Below are 17,644 nucleotides of genomic sequence, written 5' to 3'. Positions count from 1 at the left end.
ATCCAACTGTGCTCACTTTTCTCCCTCTTGCCTCACTCTCAAAAAAGATCTGTTAATATCCAACACACATTTTTTAAAAATGTTTTACTACTTTTGCATTACAATTATGCTGTATAATTAATGTGTTAGAAAGTGAGACTTTTAAACACAGACTGTTGAAATTACACAAAAGTTTTTTTTGTGTGTGTTTTTTTGTGTTCTTAACCTTGCATGGACGTGCGTTAAAAAATGATACATTATGTGTTGTTCTTAACACTAGAAAGGCCAGAGCAGACCCCAAAAAAACTTTTCCAAAATCACTGGGCTTAAAACAACTGCATTGTCAGAACTGTAAAAAATAAAGAGTCATTGAAGAAAATACAGGCAGTTTGTGCCATTTTCTTCACAAAACCCCCCACCAAACAATAGGTTACAGGTGCGGATAACCAGGTGTGGATTGGTTTCTCTCTTCTCTGGCACACTATGCAGCAACTGATTGGCAGACGCTTTGTTACAAATTTCTTGGTGAAGCGCTATCGAAACTAATTTTGCTCATATAATCACACAAAATGGATTCACTGCAATTATTTGATGAACGTGATTTATTTTGATTATTGACATCAGTGTGGGGATCAATGATTGTGGGCATTGTACTCTAGAAAAGATGGGTTTATAACCCTGAAAATAACACCCCTGACATACGTTCAGGTTTTCACTGAAAAGGTACCTTCAGATATAAACTCTGAATGGGCTACAGGATGGCAAAATCATTCAAGCGAATGGGACTGGAGGAAGCACTGGAATTCATCACATGGTTAAATTCAGAAGCAGCAGCTGCCAAAGGAGCCACGGTACATACATACATGTTGCCACTTTCCAGCCTGAACGAGCACAACCTTAGCAAAGCCGAAACTAACCCTGCTTTCAAGTGATGACCTTGTCATAGTTTTCTAAGAATCAGGAATATGTTGGAGATCCCATTAGGTGAATTGGGAATATCAGACTATTGAAGGCAACATAAAACATCAGATGCAGCCATACAGGCCCAAGCCATCACACTGCCTCCACCATGCTTAACAGAAGAAGTAGTATGTTGAGGGTCCAGAGCAATTCCGCTCTTTCTAAACACTTTCACCATTCCATCTCTCTGGTCAAGGTTTATGTTTGTCTAATCTACTAATCAGGCTTTTTTTAAAAATTATTTATTTATTTATTTTTGTTGCAAATTTCAATCTCTCCTTTCTGTCCTTGTTGCTGATGAGAGGTTTACATCTAGAAGTGTAGCCTTTGTAATTTGCCTCTATGTTTTTTCACACTGTGTCCTGTGATACTTTCACTCCTAATGTATAGAGATCACCAGCAATTATTTTAGGATTTCGCTTTTTTTCCCCACAACTTTTTCACCACTTTCTCATTTCTTCCATGGATGGCCTGAATGCTGGTGACTCCTAAGTCCTCCAGTATTTGGCTTCATTGCTATCAAGCAAGTTTAGAAAGAAGCCATTTGTCCTAATGCTTATGTTGACTTAGAAAAAGAGTACTTGAATGGCATTGTTGTAATATAGTTCAATATTAGTTAAAAACATATGAAATCAATGCACATACTGAATTTAGCACCATGGTCATTTGCTTTGAAATACAAATTTGATTACTACAGAGGGAAACAACTGCAACACAACTGTCCCAATACATTTGCATGAAACTGTAGTGGATCCCAAACATGATAGTGGCAGAGGTTTCCTAACAAGTTCATACCTCAATTGAAATCAGAATGCGTAAGCTGCTGTATACTAAAGATTTATTTACAGTAGTTCACTGTATTACAACGATAGTATGTGTAACAATGTATTGTTATTATGTATGTAAGGGATGCAAGGGAATGAAACTGATTAGTTCATCCCACAATGGTAAAATCAGGGAAAATGTCGTGAAGATATATAACTAATAAAATAAATACTTCAGGCCACACTGGACTCTCCATATAAACAAAACAAAGCTAAAAAAGCTAACGCCGCGTACAGTAGCCTACGTGTTTTGACATGTGTTGCCTTGCTGTTGAAATAAAAATAAATGCATTATTATAAATACAGTGGAGTATAAAATCTACGCACGGGACATTTCAGTGTTTATGAATCATGGAAACTTGGAGCTGGCCACTTGCTGACTCAACTTTGCAAATCGAACGTTGCTTTTACAACAGCGACGAAACAAAATAGAGGACTTAAGTTTCGTTTTCCAAATTCCACATGTGATAAGAGGGACGGACAACAACATGGGCTGTGCAGCGAAGCCTATAAAAGTGCTCGGGCTGAAAAGTAGACTACATCCTGGAAATTTCAGCAGTTTCGAAAGTAAATGGACTGCATTTATATAGCGCTTTTGTCCAAAGCGCTTTACAATTGATGCCTCTCATTCGCCAGAGCAGTTAGGGGTTAGGTGTCTTGCTCAAGGACACTTCGACATGCCCAGGGCGGGGTTTTAACCGGCAACCCTCCGACTGCCAGACAATCGGTCTTACCCCCTGAGCTATGTCGCCCCGAAAGCTTACATCTTACGAACAGAAGAGGTACAGAATGAACACAGGTGCGTATGTTGATAGCAATTCTTCAGTTAGCTTGACGAATATTGTTCGAAATTGTAGATGTACCGCCTATAGATCCAGTAAAGAGAATAAAGTGACTTACATTGTTATGTCTAAATATGTAATTTCCTAGAATAGACTCCAACGCTGTGGCGTGATACTTTCGACGAAATGTTGGAAGAAGAATTAGAATACAATGACAGCTGGATTGTTCAGTTCAACTACAGCCTACAAGAGAATCTCTCTAAAGAGGAGAGGAGGAGGGGATGGAAGATCTACTGCCACTGTGCCTACGGAAAGTACGTATTCAGCTGTCTTTTCGTGAGAAAACAATATTCTACAAACTGCGACTCTCATTAACCATCTTCGTTGTATGTATAAACAAGCAGGCAAAAAACAATCAATGAAATAAATATATAAATGACGTCCCTATAAGTGAGTGGGATCTTATTAAAAATATTCTATTTATGTATATATTGAAAGTCTAGTCTTTTGCTGACTTTACCGTAATTTTGTGGCAGTTCAGACATTTATATGTTAGACATTGCATGTGTCCCCCCTGACTCCTGCATTGGTGGTGTATTTCCTTAGTCCTTAATCAGGGGTAGACTGCTAGAGATGCTTCTAGAGAGGTTTCTGGATTTATTCTTTCCTGGCTTGATTTAACTGCTTGATTGATTATTACGAGACTAAGGCTGAATATTCAGTCTGAATGGTGCCATGCTGCACATCCCAAGCTCCTAGTCATCTGTATTCAATAGCCTAATGAATCTAATTGTTGAGTTCAATATCATCTGCATTCAATAGCCTAATGAATCTAATTGTTGAGTTCATTATATTGTTGCTCGTTGTAGTTACCTCCAAAAAAAGCCATTTTTGGTCAGTCACGCAAATATTGCGCTGTTACTTTTGTCAGCAAATCAATGATGGGGCACTGCCACCATGTGGTGTATGCATGTTTCGTATGTTTTCAGTAGATTAATGGAAACACAACAAAATAAAAAGGCTGAACAATCGCCTTCTTGGCCTCTTATCTCAGTTTTAGGTGTGGTAACTGTTCCAAAGTTTGGCCATCGGCCCGGGTTACTCTTCTTTTCCACTACCGCCTGCGCAGCGAGGCAGCCCGGGGGACGGTGATCATGCGACCCTTCGGACAGGCATGCCGGGGCTGCAGTGGGAACTTTGAGCTCCCAGGGTTCTCCACGGAGGAAGTAGAGAAGGTCCTGCTCAAGCTGATTGGCAAGATCAAGAAGAACTGCTACGGTGAAGAGGAAGAGGACAACAGCGATTCCTGCTCCCCTGAGAAAGTGCGGACGAAGCCGCATGAGAGTTCGCTGTGTGAGGCCTGTAGTCAGGGGATCTGCTGTGTGGAAGACTAGTTTCCACAGAGCCTAGTCTAGGAACTGGGAAAGGAAACATGATTACCTCAGGAGCCCCAACAGGCAACATGAGGTGCTCAACTGGTTACCTGAGACAAATAATTCAAAATTGTTTTTTTTTTTTTTTCCCCGATGACAGAAAAAATGCACTTTACGCAATATATATTTAACCAACGTAATATGGAAGAACATATTTTGTCTAATAATATGTTTGGAACCATATATATATATATATATATATATATATATATATATATATATGTGGAGGTGTAGCAGGGCGGTATGGTTATGGCTCTGGGCGGAGATAATGGGGGAGGAAATGAGATAATCAGCGTTAACCATAATCTGCCTGCAGTGCCATCGCAGTCTCTGAGAGGAAACTCACATGAGAGAGAGAGACAGAGAGAGAGACAGAGAGAGAGAGAGATGGCGTGAGGGCTAGGAGCTGTTTTCAGGGGTGATTAATGAAAACTCATGTGCATCTCACAACTCTTTGGAGTGATATTGTGTATACGCGTTAGTGTACTTTTTATCTTTTTTAATGGTACTTTTGATATGATATTTTTTAATACTAATGATCTAAATTATTGTTGAAATGCTTGAGGCTCATAAAAATGTTGCCAGAATTGTTTATTTGTTGAGATAATTGCTTTTAATAAAAAGCTTTTGTCTTATTTTGAGAAATGTTTGTCATTTGTGAGAAACAATGCTTTACGCAATTTAAGGTCTTTGAGAAAAATTCAAGTTATCTTCCTTATGTTGCTGTTAATACAAAACTTTCTAATTATTTTATATGTTAAATGACTAGATAAATACATTTTAATGTCAACTTGTAGTGTTACTAGCTTGCTGAGAACACATGGAACGTTTGTACTCTCTTGTCAAATAACAAACAAAAAATGTATTACGGAAGTTTGGTGTTTTAGCGCTGAGCCCCTCAGTGTCCCGGGTCAGTGCCTCCCCCCTCAGCACCTGCAGTCGGTCCCAGCTGCAGCAGTGCAGTCTCTGTGCAGTCTGACTGAGGGAGGTTTTTGTACGGCTCTGTATCACTGTGTGAACACCCAGATACCACCGATCTGATGCAAACTCTGACAGTAATAATCTCCTGCATCTTCAGCCTGGACTCCAGTGATTTTCAGTGTAAACTGAGTCCCAGATCCACTCCCACTGAAACGATCAGGAATCCCAGACTGGAGACTTGTGGCACGATAAATCAGAAGTTTTGGAGCCTGACCAGGTTTCTGCTGGTACCAGTGGAGGAAGTTGCCACCGAGAACGCTCTGACTGACCGTGCAGCTAATAGAGACGGTGTCTCCCAGCTGAGCAGACCAAGCTGTTGGATCCTGAGTCAGAACTATATCTGCCACTGATTCTGAAAAACAAAATATGGAAATGGATGTCAAAGCACATTAATATTCTCAAACACTGTGCAATATTCTGGTAAACTGGACATTAATGACAAATGCTGTGAACACAGTTTCATTGTTAAAAGTAAAGAAATAAAATATAGTATGACGAAAATTCAAAGTTAAAATGGATCCAGCAATCTCACCCTGAGCAAAGAGTCCCAGCATCACCAGCAGTAAAATATTTGACATCATCATAATGCTGCCTGTGTCAGTGTCTGTGAAAGGACTGGACAGTCACTGAGCAGTCCTGGGGGTCTTAAAGAGTGTGGAGCAGTGAGGCAGGACAGGTATGCAAAGCCCCTTCCTCTATACAAATCCTGTCACACACAGTTAGAGGAGCTCTGATTTGTGAACAGCAGTGGGTCTGTAGAAGGCTGGGACATGTTGACTATTCATCGCTAATTTTAGCTGTTGTGATGCACGGACTTTATGCCCCACCCAGATGTGCTCGCTTTTCTCTCTTGCCACTCTCAAAAAAGATCTGTTAATATCCAACACACAGCTTTTGTTTTACTAATTTTTGTTACAAATAGGATATACAATTTATGTGTTAGAAAGTGAGACTTCTTAACACAGACTGAGTTGAAATTACACAAAATGTGTTCTGAATTAGACATGCAACCGGCCTTATTTAGACATCAATCTCTTGCTGTTTCATAGGTATGAGGAATGCCGCCCCACCAAGGCATAACTTGGGGAGATATGACTGCATAGCAGTCATCGCAATATATGAACAGCTACCTGAGAAATGGCACACATACATGTTCCCACTTTCCAGCATGAATGAGTGCAAACTTAGCTAAACCTAGACTAACCCTGCATTTATATTATTAATAAAATAAAATTAAATAAATACTCCACAATGGAGTATTCAATGCCCCTAAAGAGTAGTTAAGTTAAATGCATACTTTTTAAAATTCCATAAAACTCAACTAGATTCTAGAAGAAGTCGTCCTTCTTCCCAGGTATTTATGCAAAAAATTTTTGTGAATTTTTATCATAGGAATGTGGAAATATCGGAAGGCAAAATACTCCAAAATAGTGATTCAATTCAATACATGCCACTTTTAAAAATTCAATAAAATAAGGAAATCAAACTGTTTTCTGCTATATCCAGTATATTCTTGACGAAGACCTTCCCAGGTATTTTTGCAATGAATTCCGTGCATTTTTACTGATGGAATTTTGAATTATAGGATGGCAAAATCCTACAAAATGGCTATTCAATTAAAGACATGAAACTATTAAAAATTAAATGAAATAACTAAAACAAACTGTTCTCTACAAACTCCATGACATTCTTGAAAAAAAGCCTTCCCAGGTATCCATGCCATAGATGTGCATACAGTAGACTAGACAGGAAAGGACGCCTTCAGCTTGCCTAAGCTTGTGAAGTCCCTGGAGTAAGTCTGTACTGCGCATGTTGAGAACAAAACGTTGGAGCTCCCATTAGGTGAATCAGGAATATCAGACTATTGAAGGCAATATAAAACATCAGATGCAGCCATACAGGCCCAAGCCATCACACTGCCTCCACCATGCTTAACAGAAGAAGTAGTATGTGAGGGTCCAGAGCAACTCCGCTCTTACTCCACACTTTCACCTTTCCATCACTCCGGTCGAGGTTCATGTTTGTCTCATTTACTAATCAGGCTTATCTTTGTTTTTTTGTTTTTTATTTTTTGTTGCAAATTCCAATCTCTCCTTTCTGTCCTTGTTGCTGATGGGAGGTTTACATCTAGAAGTGTAGCCTTTGTAATTTTCCTCTATGTTTTTTCACACTGTCCTGTGATACTTTCACTCCTAATGTATAGAGATCACCAGCAATTATTTTAGTATTTAGCTTTTTCCCCCACAACTTTTTCACCACTTTATAATGTCTTCCATGGATGGCCTGAATGCTGGTGACTCCTAAGTCCTCCAGTATTTGGTTTCATTGCTATCAAGCAAGTTTAGAAAGAAGCCATTTGTCCTAATGCTTATGTTGACTTAGAAAAAGAGTATTTGAATGGCATTGTTGTAATATAGTTAAATATTAGTTAAAAACATATGAAATCAATGCACATACTGAATTTAGCCCCATGGTCGTTTGCTTTGAAATACAAATTTGATTACTACAGAGGGAAACAACTGCGACACAACTGTCCCAATACATTTACATGAAACTGTAGTGGATCCCAAACATGATAGTGGTGGAGGTTTCCTAACAAGTTCATACCTCAATTGAAATCAGAATGAGTAAGCAGCTATATGCTGAAGATTTATTTACAGTAGTCCACTGTATTACAACTACAGTAGGCTATGTGTAACAATGTATTGTTATTTCGTATGTAAGGGATGTGTCATGGTTCGGTGTTTCTGTTTCTGTTTTTCCTTTTTGCGTCGCCAGATGGAGGCACTTCAGTTTTTAATTTCTGTTCGTTCCCTCTTTGGTTTCCCATGTGTTAATTGTATTATTGTTTTCTATTATTCAATCATTGTTTCTGTTCATGTCTCGTTAACCCATCCCTATCTTGTTTGATTATGTATTGAGTTCACCTGTGTCTGGTTTATTTAAGTCCTTCATTTCCCTGACTTGGGTGCTGGTTCCTTGTGTAGCTGCCTGTGTTTCTGCGCATTGAAGATGCTTGTTATTTCAATATTCAGTTTTTTCAATTTTCAATATTCAGTCAACAGCACTAATCTTGAAAAATGTATTCCATGTTTTTCATTAAGTTATATTCTCATATTTTTTCCCAAACAGTAATTCCTACATGAAATCTGGAGCGCACAGATTCTCATGCTCTTTCCCATGTGCAACCAGCAGCCTCTAATTTTCATTTTGCTCTCAGCACAGCCACTGAATCTGGGAGCTCACATTGTGCAGCTGGTACAGGCAGACTGCAGGCAAACAGTCAACCAGAGGAATCACTTTGTCCTCAGTGAGAAAGGGACAACTGAGCTGAATGAATCCCTCCCTCTTATGGTGACCATAGAGATAATGATGTGTTCCCTTCTACACAGCGGCTCACAGGATTGGTCAGCAGTGCCTATCAGACTGTAGTTTGTGCTCTTTTATTATGGTGTTAGAGGATCAGATCAGAAGCAGCAGTGGTGCTCTGATTGGTCAGGGTGTGTAACAGCAGCCTGTGTGATGTGTGCTGGGAGAGCTCTGGACTGAGTGACTCCACTGTGCAGGACTGCCTGCTGTTCACTGCTGCAGGGTTCTGTGACATCTTGTGTTAAACTCTTTTACAAAGTATTCAAAATGCAAAGTCATTGAAAATTCTTCCAGAATACATTCCTAATTAAAAGACAGGATGCACTAAGATTAAAATATAGTGAAATCTCTTTGAATAGAGAATATGAATGATTTCATAATAATCCACTGAAGCTCAATATTTTAGAACAGACCCCTCAATGTCTCGAGTGATTATCTCCCCCCTCAGCACCTGCAGAAGGTCCCAGCTGCAGCAGTGCAGTCTCTGTGCAGTCTGACTGAGGGAGGTTTTTGTACGGCTCTGTATCACTGTGTGAACACATGAACACTGTGGTAACTCTGACAGTAATAATCTCCTGCATCTTCAGCCTGGACTCCAGTGATTTTCAGTGTAAACTGAGTCCCAGATCCACTCCCACTGAAACGATCAGGAATCCCAGACTGGCGTCTCGTGGCCTTATAAATAAGAAGTTTTGGAGCCTGACCAGGTTTCAGCTGGTACCAGTGGAAGTAGTTGCCATCGTAAACGCTCTGACTGGCTGTACAGCTGATAGAGACAGTGTTTCCCAGCTGAACAGACCGAGCTGCTGGATCCTGAGTCAGAACTACATCTGCCATTGATTCTGAAAAATAAAACATGGAAATGGATGTCAAAGCACATTAATATTCTCAAACACTGTGCAATATTCTGGTAAATTTGACTATACATCTATGACAATGCTGTGAACAAAGTTGCTTTGTTAAAAGTAAAGAAATAAAATATAGCATGACGAAAATTTTAACTGGATCCGTCAATCTCACCCCGAGCAAAGAGTCCCAGCATCACTAGCAGTAGAATGTTTGACATCATCATAATGCTGCCTGTGTCAGTGTCTGTGAAATGACTGTTCAGTCACTGATCAGTACTGGGAGTCTTAAAGTGTGTGGAGCAGTGAGGCAGGACAGGTATGCAAAGCCCCTTCCTCTATACAAATCCTGTCACACACAGTTAGAGGAGCTCTGATGTGTGAACAGCAGTGGGTCTATAGAGGGCTGGGACTGTACTACTCACTGTTGTTTTTACCCAGTCAAACACTGAAATGTCAATATTACTGTTTCTGACATTGTTCTGTATGCTTTGATGGCATTACAAGAGTTCGGAAAGTCAATAACATCCATCAGGTTACAGGGAATTATTCATTTTCAGAATATCCATATATAACTCATGACAAGTGAAACACTGTAAATTGTCAATGTTCCCTATATTCACGCAAAAGACCTTCTTTCTCTGTATTTAGTGCATTTGTATTTTTACAACAACCAATGAAGATGCTTTCTTTTTCAATATTCAAACAACAGCACTAACCTTGAAGTACGTATTCTACATTTTAAATAAAGATTTATTTTCATTTTTGTCCCAAGCAGTAATTCCTCCATGAAATCTGGAGAGCACAGAAAATCCTGCTCTTCCCCATGTACAGCCGGCAGCCTCTAATTTTCATTTTGCTCTCAGCCAGCTGAGCAGCACAGCCACTGAATCTGGGAGCTCACATTGTGAAGCTGGTACAGGCAGACTGCAGGCAAACAGTCACCCAGAGGAATCACTTTTCCTCAGTGAGAAAGGGACGACTGAGCTGAATGAGTCCCTCCCTCTTAAGGTGACCTCACAGATAATGATGTGTTCCCTTCTACACAGCGGCTCACAGGATTGGTCAGCAGTGCCTAGCAGACTGTAGTTTGTGCTCTTTTATTACAGAGTTAGAGGATCAGATCAGAAGCAGTGGAGCTCTGATTGGTCAGGGTGTGTAACAGCAGCCTGTGTGATGTGTGCTGGGAGAGCTCTGGACTGAGTGACTCCACTGTGCTGGACTTCCTGCTGTTCACTGCTGCTGGGTTCTGTGACAATTTGTGTTAAACTCAAATACGTACAAACTTTACATTCAAGATATTTCACTTGTGTGTGATAAGTCCCACCTCTCATCCAGGAAATGTCATTGAATTGCAATTCACCACTCCAGTTTTTTGTTAAATCGGTGCATCTTTTCCTTGTGTTTATAAAGTGCTGATATCTCAAGTGTATAAGTGCCAGTATCTCAAGTGTATTCATTCAATGAAAAGCTAATATAATTAAAACGGATCTTAAAAGGAAGATTTTGGATGAGCTTACATTTGGAGAACTTGTATTAAATATTAAAAAATGAGCGTTATTAATGCACAAAACATCTCAGAATTTGAGCAGGGCCCCTCAGTGTCACAGATCAATGCCTCCCCCCTCAGCACCTGCAGTAGGTCCCAGCTGCAGCAGTGCAGTCTCTGTGCAGTCTGACTGAGGGAGGTTTTTGTACGGCTCTGTATCACTGTGTCGGCGAGCTACTGCTTTGCTGACAGTAATAATCTCCTGCATCTTCAGCCTGGACTCCAGTGATTTTCAGTGTGAACTGAGTCCCAGATCCACTCCCACTGAAACGATCAGGAATCCCAGACTGGCGACTTGTGGCATAATAAACCAGAAGTTTAGGAGCCTGGCCAGGTTTCTGCTGGTACCAGTGGAGGTAGTTGCTCACACTCTGACTGGTTGTACAGCTGATAGAGACAGTGACTCCCAGCTGAACTGACTGAGCTGCTGGAGACTGAGTCAGAACTATATCTGCCATTGATTCTGAAAAACAAAACATTGAAATGGATGTCAATACATGTTACTATTCAAACAATTTTCTGAAATCTGTTTATTTGGACTAGGCTATAATGTCAACTCTTGTGAAATCATTTATTTTGTGAAAAGTGAACAATGATAATATGATCTATAACCAATATCTGAAGTTAATGTGGATCCATCATTCTCACCCTGTACAAGGAGTCCCAGCGTCACCAGCAGTAAAAAGTTTGACATCATCATAATGCTGCCTGTGTCAGTGTCTGTAAAAGGACTGGACAGTCACTGATCAGTACTGAGGGTCTTAAAGACTGTGGAGCAGTGAGGCAAGACAAGTATGCAAAGCCCTTTCCTCTATACAAATCCTGTCACACACAGTTAGAGGAGCTCCGATGTGTGAACAGCAGTTGGTCTGTAGAGGGCTGGGACACATGCACTATTCACTGATGTTTTTACCCAGTCAAGTATTTGAAAGTAAATATTACTGATTCTGACTGCATGATTATTGATGTGTAACCAAAGAAGACTGGCTCAATATGAGGTATAATTGAGAAATATATGGTTAATAAATGTAGATATTGTGTGCACTGATGACAGGTTCATTACAAGAGATCAAACAGTCAGGGACATCAGTCAGGCACAGTGGAGTATTCATTTGCTGTATATCTATACAGAATCAATGAAAAGTGAAATACTGTATTGCAGTGAATGTTTCCTGATTTCCAGACACGTGCTTTATTCACTGCTGTTTTTATCTCTCGTGAGGCAGGGATTGGATGCCCCGCCCAGCTTCCATCTCTCTCTCTCTCTCTCTCTCTCTCTCTCTCTCTCTCCTGTCACCTCTCCCGATCCCCAGTATGTGCAGGACCATGGACAGCAGCCGCTGGCCAAAGTGGATCAGCCCAGTCAAGGCCATGGAGCTACAGCAACTATCCAACACCTGGGAGCAGCCTGTCTTCCAGGAGCGGCTCCAGCTGCAGCACATAGAGGCTCCCCACCGCCAGATAAAAGGTCCACTGCCCAGATCCTGGTGACTTCACTCTGGGACTGCTTCACTAGTGCTGTGTGATCGTCCCCACAGATGCTGACCCAAGCCTGTGTCTCCCAGCTGAGCACACACAGAGTCAAGGAATACACAGAGGTCTTATTGTTTACTTTAACGGACTGGGATCTGTCAGTGACACAAGATTGAAATTTCCACTTTCACATCAGTCTTATTATCCCTGGGGTAGAAAAGGCACTGATCAAGACAAAACTCTAAATTAAGTTAAAGTGGCCATTGTATCAAGAATATTTTCTGTTTAAGTTTTGTTCAAAATGAGGTCTGAGTAAGACTAAGCAAAATTCAAATTAAAAAAGGTTGAATGAATACCTGTATTGCTGTCCATGGCACTGAATTCCTCTGGGATTCGACGATAGCAGGAAACTATGGCGCTTTCCAAAGAGGAGGTGAACAGCGCTCCTCTGCTCATCTCGCGCTACTACACCTGTCACCGTCACATCATTTATCATTTCACCTGAATCGAAGAGCATTTGTCACAAAATGTATTTTGAAACATATTTAATATTGATGACTCGTACACCGAAACGACTTTCGTTGATAAGCTTTCATAACATCATCTTCATTGTCGTTCCACGATTCTCCAGCAGGGGACTTCCTAAGGCTACACATGTCTGACGGATCAACAGTGTGCACAACAGGCAGGTTTTTGTACAGCCAGTTAATCAGACTGAATCACTGTGGTGGACTTTCGGTGGCGGGACCAAACTGGAAGTCGGCAGTAAGTGGTTATACAAACAAGCCTTTTCAACATTTTCCACAGAAATATTAGAAGATTCTATCTGTTTTAATACATTCGTTTTACATTACGTTTCTGCGGGTTGTTTGCATTTTACATTCCACATTCTATTTTCTGCCGGCTGAATCAGTCGTTGAGCTAGAAATAAAATAAAAGATATGCATGTGAAAAGCTCAAAAGAGTACTATACATTTTCACATACAAATCCAAGTACATGCAACATTTTTTTTTACAAGCGAATCGTTGATACATTTGAAAAGCTGCGTGAAGTAGTAAAGAATGGAAAAGCCAACGGTCGGCTGTGTCTCTAGAGTGAGAGGTTTTTGTACGGCGCGTGAATGAGTCTGTATCACTGTGGTACACTTTCGGTGGCGGCACTAAACTGTCAGTTGGACGTAAGTAATTCTCTTCCACATCCCTCACTGTCGATGTTTTTGCGTTTTTTTTTTTTTTTTTAATATGCTGCAATTTTCCGACGTTCGATGTCGTGAATCAAAATTGTAATTCTGGAGATGCGTGAATGAAAAACAGAAATGTTAGTCAAATGATGTCAAATACTTTTTATTCTAGGACATTTTGACTTCAGGCAGTTTGTCTTTATCGTAGACCTGTTGATGTTTAGATGACCGACCTGCAATAACTTTCTTTTTTGCGCTCGAGAGTAACTAAATTAAATTGCATTGGCTCCTTTGCCGTCGGCAGGATCACTCTGTACGAGCATGTATTTTATGGCACAGTCTGCAAAACGACAATCTCTTTCTCAGTAATGTAGAATAAAATAGTGTTGTCCACCTAACCCTAATGTAAAAAAAAATTAAATGATTTAATCAGAGTTATTTATTTTTCACACTTGAAAATGAAATTGGATCATAGCCTTCTTCATACACTTCGTCGTTTGTGTTGGTTATGAAATCCGATCGTTTTATTCATTCAAATTTTATTTTAATTTTTATTTGCGATCGCATTATTATATTAAGAATGTTGTTACATTACAGACTTATGTTCTGATGTCATAACATTCTCTAGTCTACAGTATATTATGTTTATAGATTTATATATATATATATATTATGTTTATAGATTTTTTTTTTAAAGCGAGGAATTTCCAATGCAATGAAAATATTTACCAAATGCTTTTGATAACTTGATGTAAAAATTTTATGAAAATTGTTTCTTGCTGCCGGAGTGCGTGTTCAGTTCATATACGTGAGGGAACACAACGGGAACCTGGTGGTTCATTCTATATGTTTTCAGCGTGAATATCTGTATGTATCCATTCTTTTGCAAGCCGCTGCGTATTGTATTGGGTCTATGGTGGGCTACTGAAATAATCGACAGTTCAAGCTGCAAAAGTGGAGTAAATTGAAAGTGCTGCACTAGAAGCAGTTCTGGTTGTGATGAAGAATTTTATCATTGTTAAGTACTACCGTCACAATCTGATAATAATGGAATGCATGCAGACAGAACCTTTAATAATGCCAATGTACTTTATATTGTAGAATATAAAGCAAATGCAAATAAAGTCTATTCAGACATTCCAAATAAGTTGTAAGTGATAACTTCTGTATGACATTTCACGTCTCAGTCTCATTGCAAGGACAGAATGATTGACACATGGGGGTTGGGGGGGGTGCGTGTCCACTGTCTGACCTCACTGTCTCTGCCCTGTCTCCCAGGTGACACAGTTCCCGTCCTCACAGTCCTGCCCCCCTCCAGTGTGGAGGTGAAGCAGGGGAAAGCCACACTGGTGTGTCTGGCCAACAAGGGCTTCCCGTCAGACTGGACTCTGCGCTGGAAAGTGGACGGTACCAGTAGGAGCTCGGGCGTGGCCGGGAGCACCGGGGTCCTGGGGAAGGACGGCCTGTACAGCTGGAGCAGCTCCCTGACTCTCAGTGCGGACGACTGGATGAAGGCGGGGTCACTGACCTGTGAGGCCACAAAGGGCTCCCAGGCTGCCCCCCCTCAGACACTGAGGAGAGCTGACTGTGCTGAGTAGGGCGGGTGCAGGCCCAGCTCACACACTCTGATCACACTGTGTTTACCCTGCTCTGCTCTCAGCCTCTCTGCTCCTTACTGCTGCACACTGAGCTGGGCCTGTGTGTGAATCCTTCCTCCAGCCTGAGCTGTCACTGCTAATGTCTCACATGTGCTCTGCTTGTGCTCCTCAACAAATATGCATACCTGCCTTCTTATTTGTGTTTGCGTGATTTTGGCAATAGCTGTTAGATAAAAGTCATTGAAATAATAAAGATTCTTTGAAAAGTTATTGTTTTACTGGCTGTTTTATAAAAAATAGACTTTTGTGATCCTGTTGTTTTTGTGCAAAATCTGTAGTGATTCCACCAAAAGGCCAGCCCTCACTCTGATGAAATCACAATTATGTTCTTGCCACTGAAATACTTTTGGAATACTCCCAAGAATTCAAATAAGATAATAATAATAATAAAACTTTTTGTGTTAATATAAAAAGAATGTATATTATTTATTGAGTCAGTGGTTTAATTCTAAATAAGTTTTCATTCCAGTCTGTACTGTATATTTGACACAAATTTATTGAGAAACCACTAAGAAATATTACACGAGCTTTCTTTTCATGAAAAATACAATTATAATTAATTACGAAATTACTATATACCAATTTATAGGAGACTCAGACAGAGACCAGATGGAGGTGATGAGAGGTTGTGTGTGAAATAACTGATCTGGAATCAGTTAAGGAGGGGCAGTCCCAGCTCTGGAGGCCTGCTGAGAGGAGCAGTGATGTGTGAGCGCGCTCAGTGCAGTTCTGTGCAGCAGGATGTGTGCTCTGCTCACACTAACCCCCTGGGGACGGCCCAGACACCTGGCCACAGTGCTGCTCTATTCCCAGATTGAGTCAGTCCCACTGAGGGACAGCAGAATCAGCCTGCCCCGCCCTGCATATGCAAATCTGAGTTTCACCCCCACAGCTTGCAGTTTCTCAGCCCGAAATACCCCACCACTGAGACAGCTGTTTGAGCATGAGGAGGTAGAGGGCTCATTCTGTAGTGAGGTGAGAATAGAATGTGTTTGCATCTTACGGTTGTCTTAGCGTGAATCTCTGATTAGAGATTTCACATCTGAGGAAACTTGCACTCTTATTTATCGGTATGGAAAAATAATGTCATACTTAAACTTAACCTTTAATTATCACCATATCATAAATACAGTCTGTGGCAAACACACCTGCCACAGGCCACCGAAGTGGCTTTCTTTGGGCCCCTCCAGCACAGAGACACAGGGAGAAGATGTTAAAACAGTCCACATTTATTCCACGAGGGTTTGGCAAGATGGTAACGCCAAATGAGCAGATGTTAAACCCTGTCATGACAGAGAGCTCCTGGTGTGGGTGGGGATGGCAGATTTAACCTGTGCGCAGTGATTACCTCACTACGCACAGGTGCAGCCACTCCTGTTCCTGGGTCCAATTAGCCTGGCCAATTATCTAATTCTTCACCAATTATCCAATTGGCCAGGTCTAATTAACTTGACCCAGGGCAGGTGTGGCTGCTTAAACCAGCCATCCCCACACCACACAGTCTAATCTAAAAATTTGATTGTGCATTAAAGTGAGAAAATATTTTTTAAATGAAGATAAGCAGTCAAGCAAAACTATGTTTTCATTTTAAATGCATAAATTAATAAAATAAAGAAAAATGGTTTCTCGGTTCATAAATACTCAGAAAACAACATATTCGTACAAACATTTGATGATTACAATTGTTATTTGCCTTTCACATACTCCAAAGATTGTCAAAAAAATTATTTTCATCATTTTAAAATTTTCAGTGGCTCCAATGAGTGTTTTAGTCATTTAGTGTTTCCTTGTGATTTCATGGAGTGAAAAATTTAATTGTATCTGTTCCACTTCTTGAATGGAGAAAAAGAGGTCTCCATAACTATTAAGTTATTGGTTAAAACATTATTTTGGATTTAAATAATTGAAATTTTATATTAAATTAATCCTGTTCCATGTAGCACCAGGTAAGACTACACGCATTTCTTCTCCACTCAGATACTTCTGCTGTTTGGTGCATCAGAGGGGTCTCTTACAGTTGGTGACCTTGACACTTGACGGGTATCTGAGGGGTTTTCTTACACTTTTATACATTCCATCCTTCAAATTTCCAGATACACAATGCTGCATTTATTCAGCAAACACAAACAGGTTTTGATAATACTAACCCTGTACTGACCCCATGCCTGAAATATAATGGATGCCTGTGCAATTGAATACATTAAGCTCAAGGGATATCAATTCAAAATGAATGCATTGATGTCTTTTGAGTTTAAAATGATCTCATTTAATAATATGGGAGCTTGTCATGGAATTCTGTCCATGCTGTATCATGCTACGTTGTGGTTAAATTGAATAACTAATAACAAAATTTGAAACTTAAAATAATATGATGATCGTGCCAATCAAAGAAATACTGTCGCAGAAAATAATAAATTCTGTGAGTCAGTGCATCGTGGCTGAGATGTCACCAGGATCCCATCAGAACAGAAACACCTTTAATTACATAAACTCTGATGTATGTATTCAACTCAAAATACCCTTCAGACAGCAGTTAATTTGAAATCCCACTCCTTCCTCCTCTAGGAGAAAGTACACATACTCTGTTTTTGGGTGGACTCAGTACACCCA

The 17,644-nt window shown here is 40.3% G+C and overlaps 3 protein-coding genes across 4 annotated transcripts; 2 read left to right on the top strand and 1 right to left on the bottom strand.

Annotated features, from left to right (window-relative positions):
* Positions 1 to 2,420: 2,420 nt before the first annotated feature.
* LOC118233494 (receptor-transporting protein 4-like) lies at positions 2,421 to 4,619 on the top strand. Of its 2 annotated transcripts, none has more exons than XM_035429293.1 (3): positions 2,421 to 2,562; positions 2,694 to 2,859; positions 3,600 to 4,619. In XM_035429293.1, the coding sequence occupies exons 2-3, from the start codon at positions 2,732 to 2,734 to the stop codon at positions 3,937 to 3,939; spliced, it is 468 nt and encodes a 155-aa protein (XP_035285184.1). In that variant the 5' UTR covers positions 2,421 to 2,562; positions 2,694 to 2,731; the 3' UTR covers positions 3,940 to 4,619. The 2 variants fall into 2 exon arrangements, with proteins under 2 accessions (XP_035285184.1, XP_035285185.1); XM_035429294.1 differs by having other exon boundaries at positions 2,427 to 2,562; positions 2,699 to 2,859.
* A 341-nt stretch (positions 4,620 to 4,960) lies between these two features.
* LOC118233627 (immunoglobulin lambda-1 light chain-like) lies at positions 4,961 to 11,453 on the bottom strand. The gene is made up of 5 exons (XM_035429434.1): positions 11,371 to 11,453; positions 10,885 to 11,185; positions 9,128 to 9,170; positions 5,492 to 5,543; positions 4,961 to 5,311 (listed from the first exon to the last, which is right to left on the bottom strand). Exons 1-5 carry the CDS (start codon positions 11,420 to 11,422, stop codon positions 4,986 to 4,988), a joined length of 774 nt encoding a protein of 257 aa, XP_035285325.1. The 5' UTR covers positions 11,423 to 11,453; the 3' UTR covers positions 4,961 to 4,985.
* A 595-nt stretch (positions 11,454 to 12,048) lies between these two features.
* LOC118233626 (immunoglobulin lambda-like polypeptide 1) lies at positions 12,049 to 15,244 on the top strand. The gene is made up of 4 exons (XM_035429432.1): positions 12,049 to 12,190; positions 12,827 to 12,960; positions 13,322 to 13,373; positions 14,655 to 15,244. Exons 1-4 carry the CDS (start codon positions 12,049 to 12,051, stop codon positions 14,972 to 14,974), a joined length of 648 nt encoding a protein of 215 aa, XP_035285323.1. The 3' UTR covers positions 14,975 to 15,244.
* The last annotated feature ends 2,400 nt before the right edge of the window (positions 15,245 to 17,644 follow it).

This window comes from Anguilla anguilla, chromosome 8 (genome assembly GCF_013347855.1).
Source record: "Anguilla anguilla isolate fAngAng1 chromosome 8, fAngAng1.pri, whole genome shotgun sequence".
NCBI classification, from domain to species: Eukaryota; Metazoa; Chordata; class Actinopteri; order Anguilliformes; family Anguillidae; genus Anguilla; species Anguilla anguilla.
This window is presented reverse-complemented; position numbering and strand designations above follow the sequence as displayed.

What these genes read in the sequence shown, in the direction of transcription:
- LOC118233626 (XM_035429432.1), top strand. Translation starts at nt 12,049, where the DNA reads ATGGACAGCAGCCGCTGGCCAAAGTGGATCAGCCCAGTCAAGGCCATG. An exon ending in TCCCCACCGCCAGATAAAAG is followed by an intron (nt 12,191 to 12,826) that starts GTCCACTGCCCA and finishes ACGATTCTCCAG; the next exon opens with CAGGGGACTTCCTAAGGCTA. An exon ending in CACTAAACTGTCAGTTGGAC is followed by an intron (nt 13,374 to 14,654) that starts GTAAGTAATTCT and finishes CCTGTCTCCCAG; the next exon opens with GTGACACAGTTCCCGTCCTC.
- LOC118233494 (XM_035429293.1), top strand. Translation starts at nt 2,732, where the DNA reads ATGTTGGAAGAAGAATTAGAATACAATGACAGCTGGATTGTTCAGTTC. An exon ending in TGCCACTGTGCCTACGGAAA is followed by an intron (nt 2,860 to 3,599) that starts GTACGTATTCAG and finishes CTCTTATCTCAG; the next exon opens with TTTTAGGTGTGGTAACTGTT.
- LOC118233627 (XM_035429434.1), bottom strand. Translation starts at nt 11,422, where the DNA reads ATGATGATGTCAAACTTTTTACTGCTGGTGACGCTGGGACTCCTTGTA. An exon ending in AGCAGTAGCTCGCCGACACA is followed by an intron (nt 9,171 to 10,884) that starts GTGATACAGAGC and finishes TTTATTTTTCAG; the next exon opens with AATCAATGGCAGATGTAGTT. An exon ending in ACTCAGGATCCAGCAGCTCG is followed by an intron (nt 5,544 to 9,127) that starts GTCTGTTCAGCT and finishes ACAGGCAGCATT; the next exon opens with ATGATGATGTCAAATATTTT.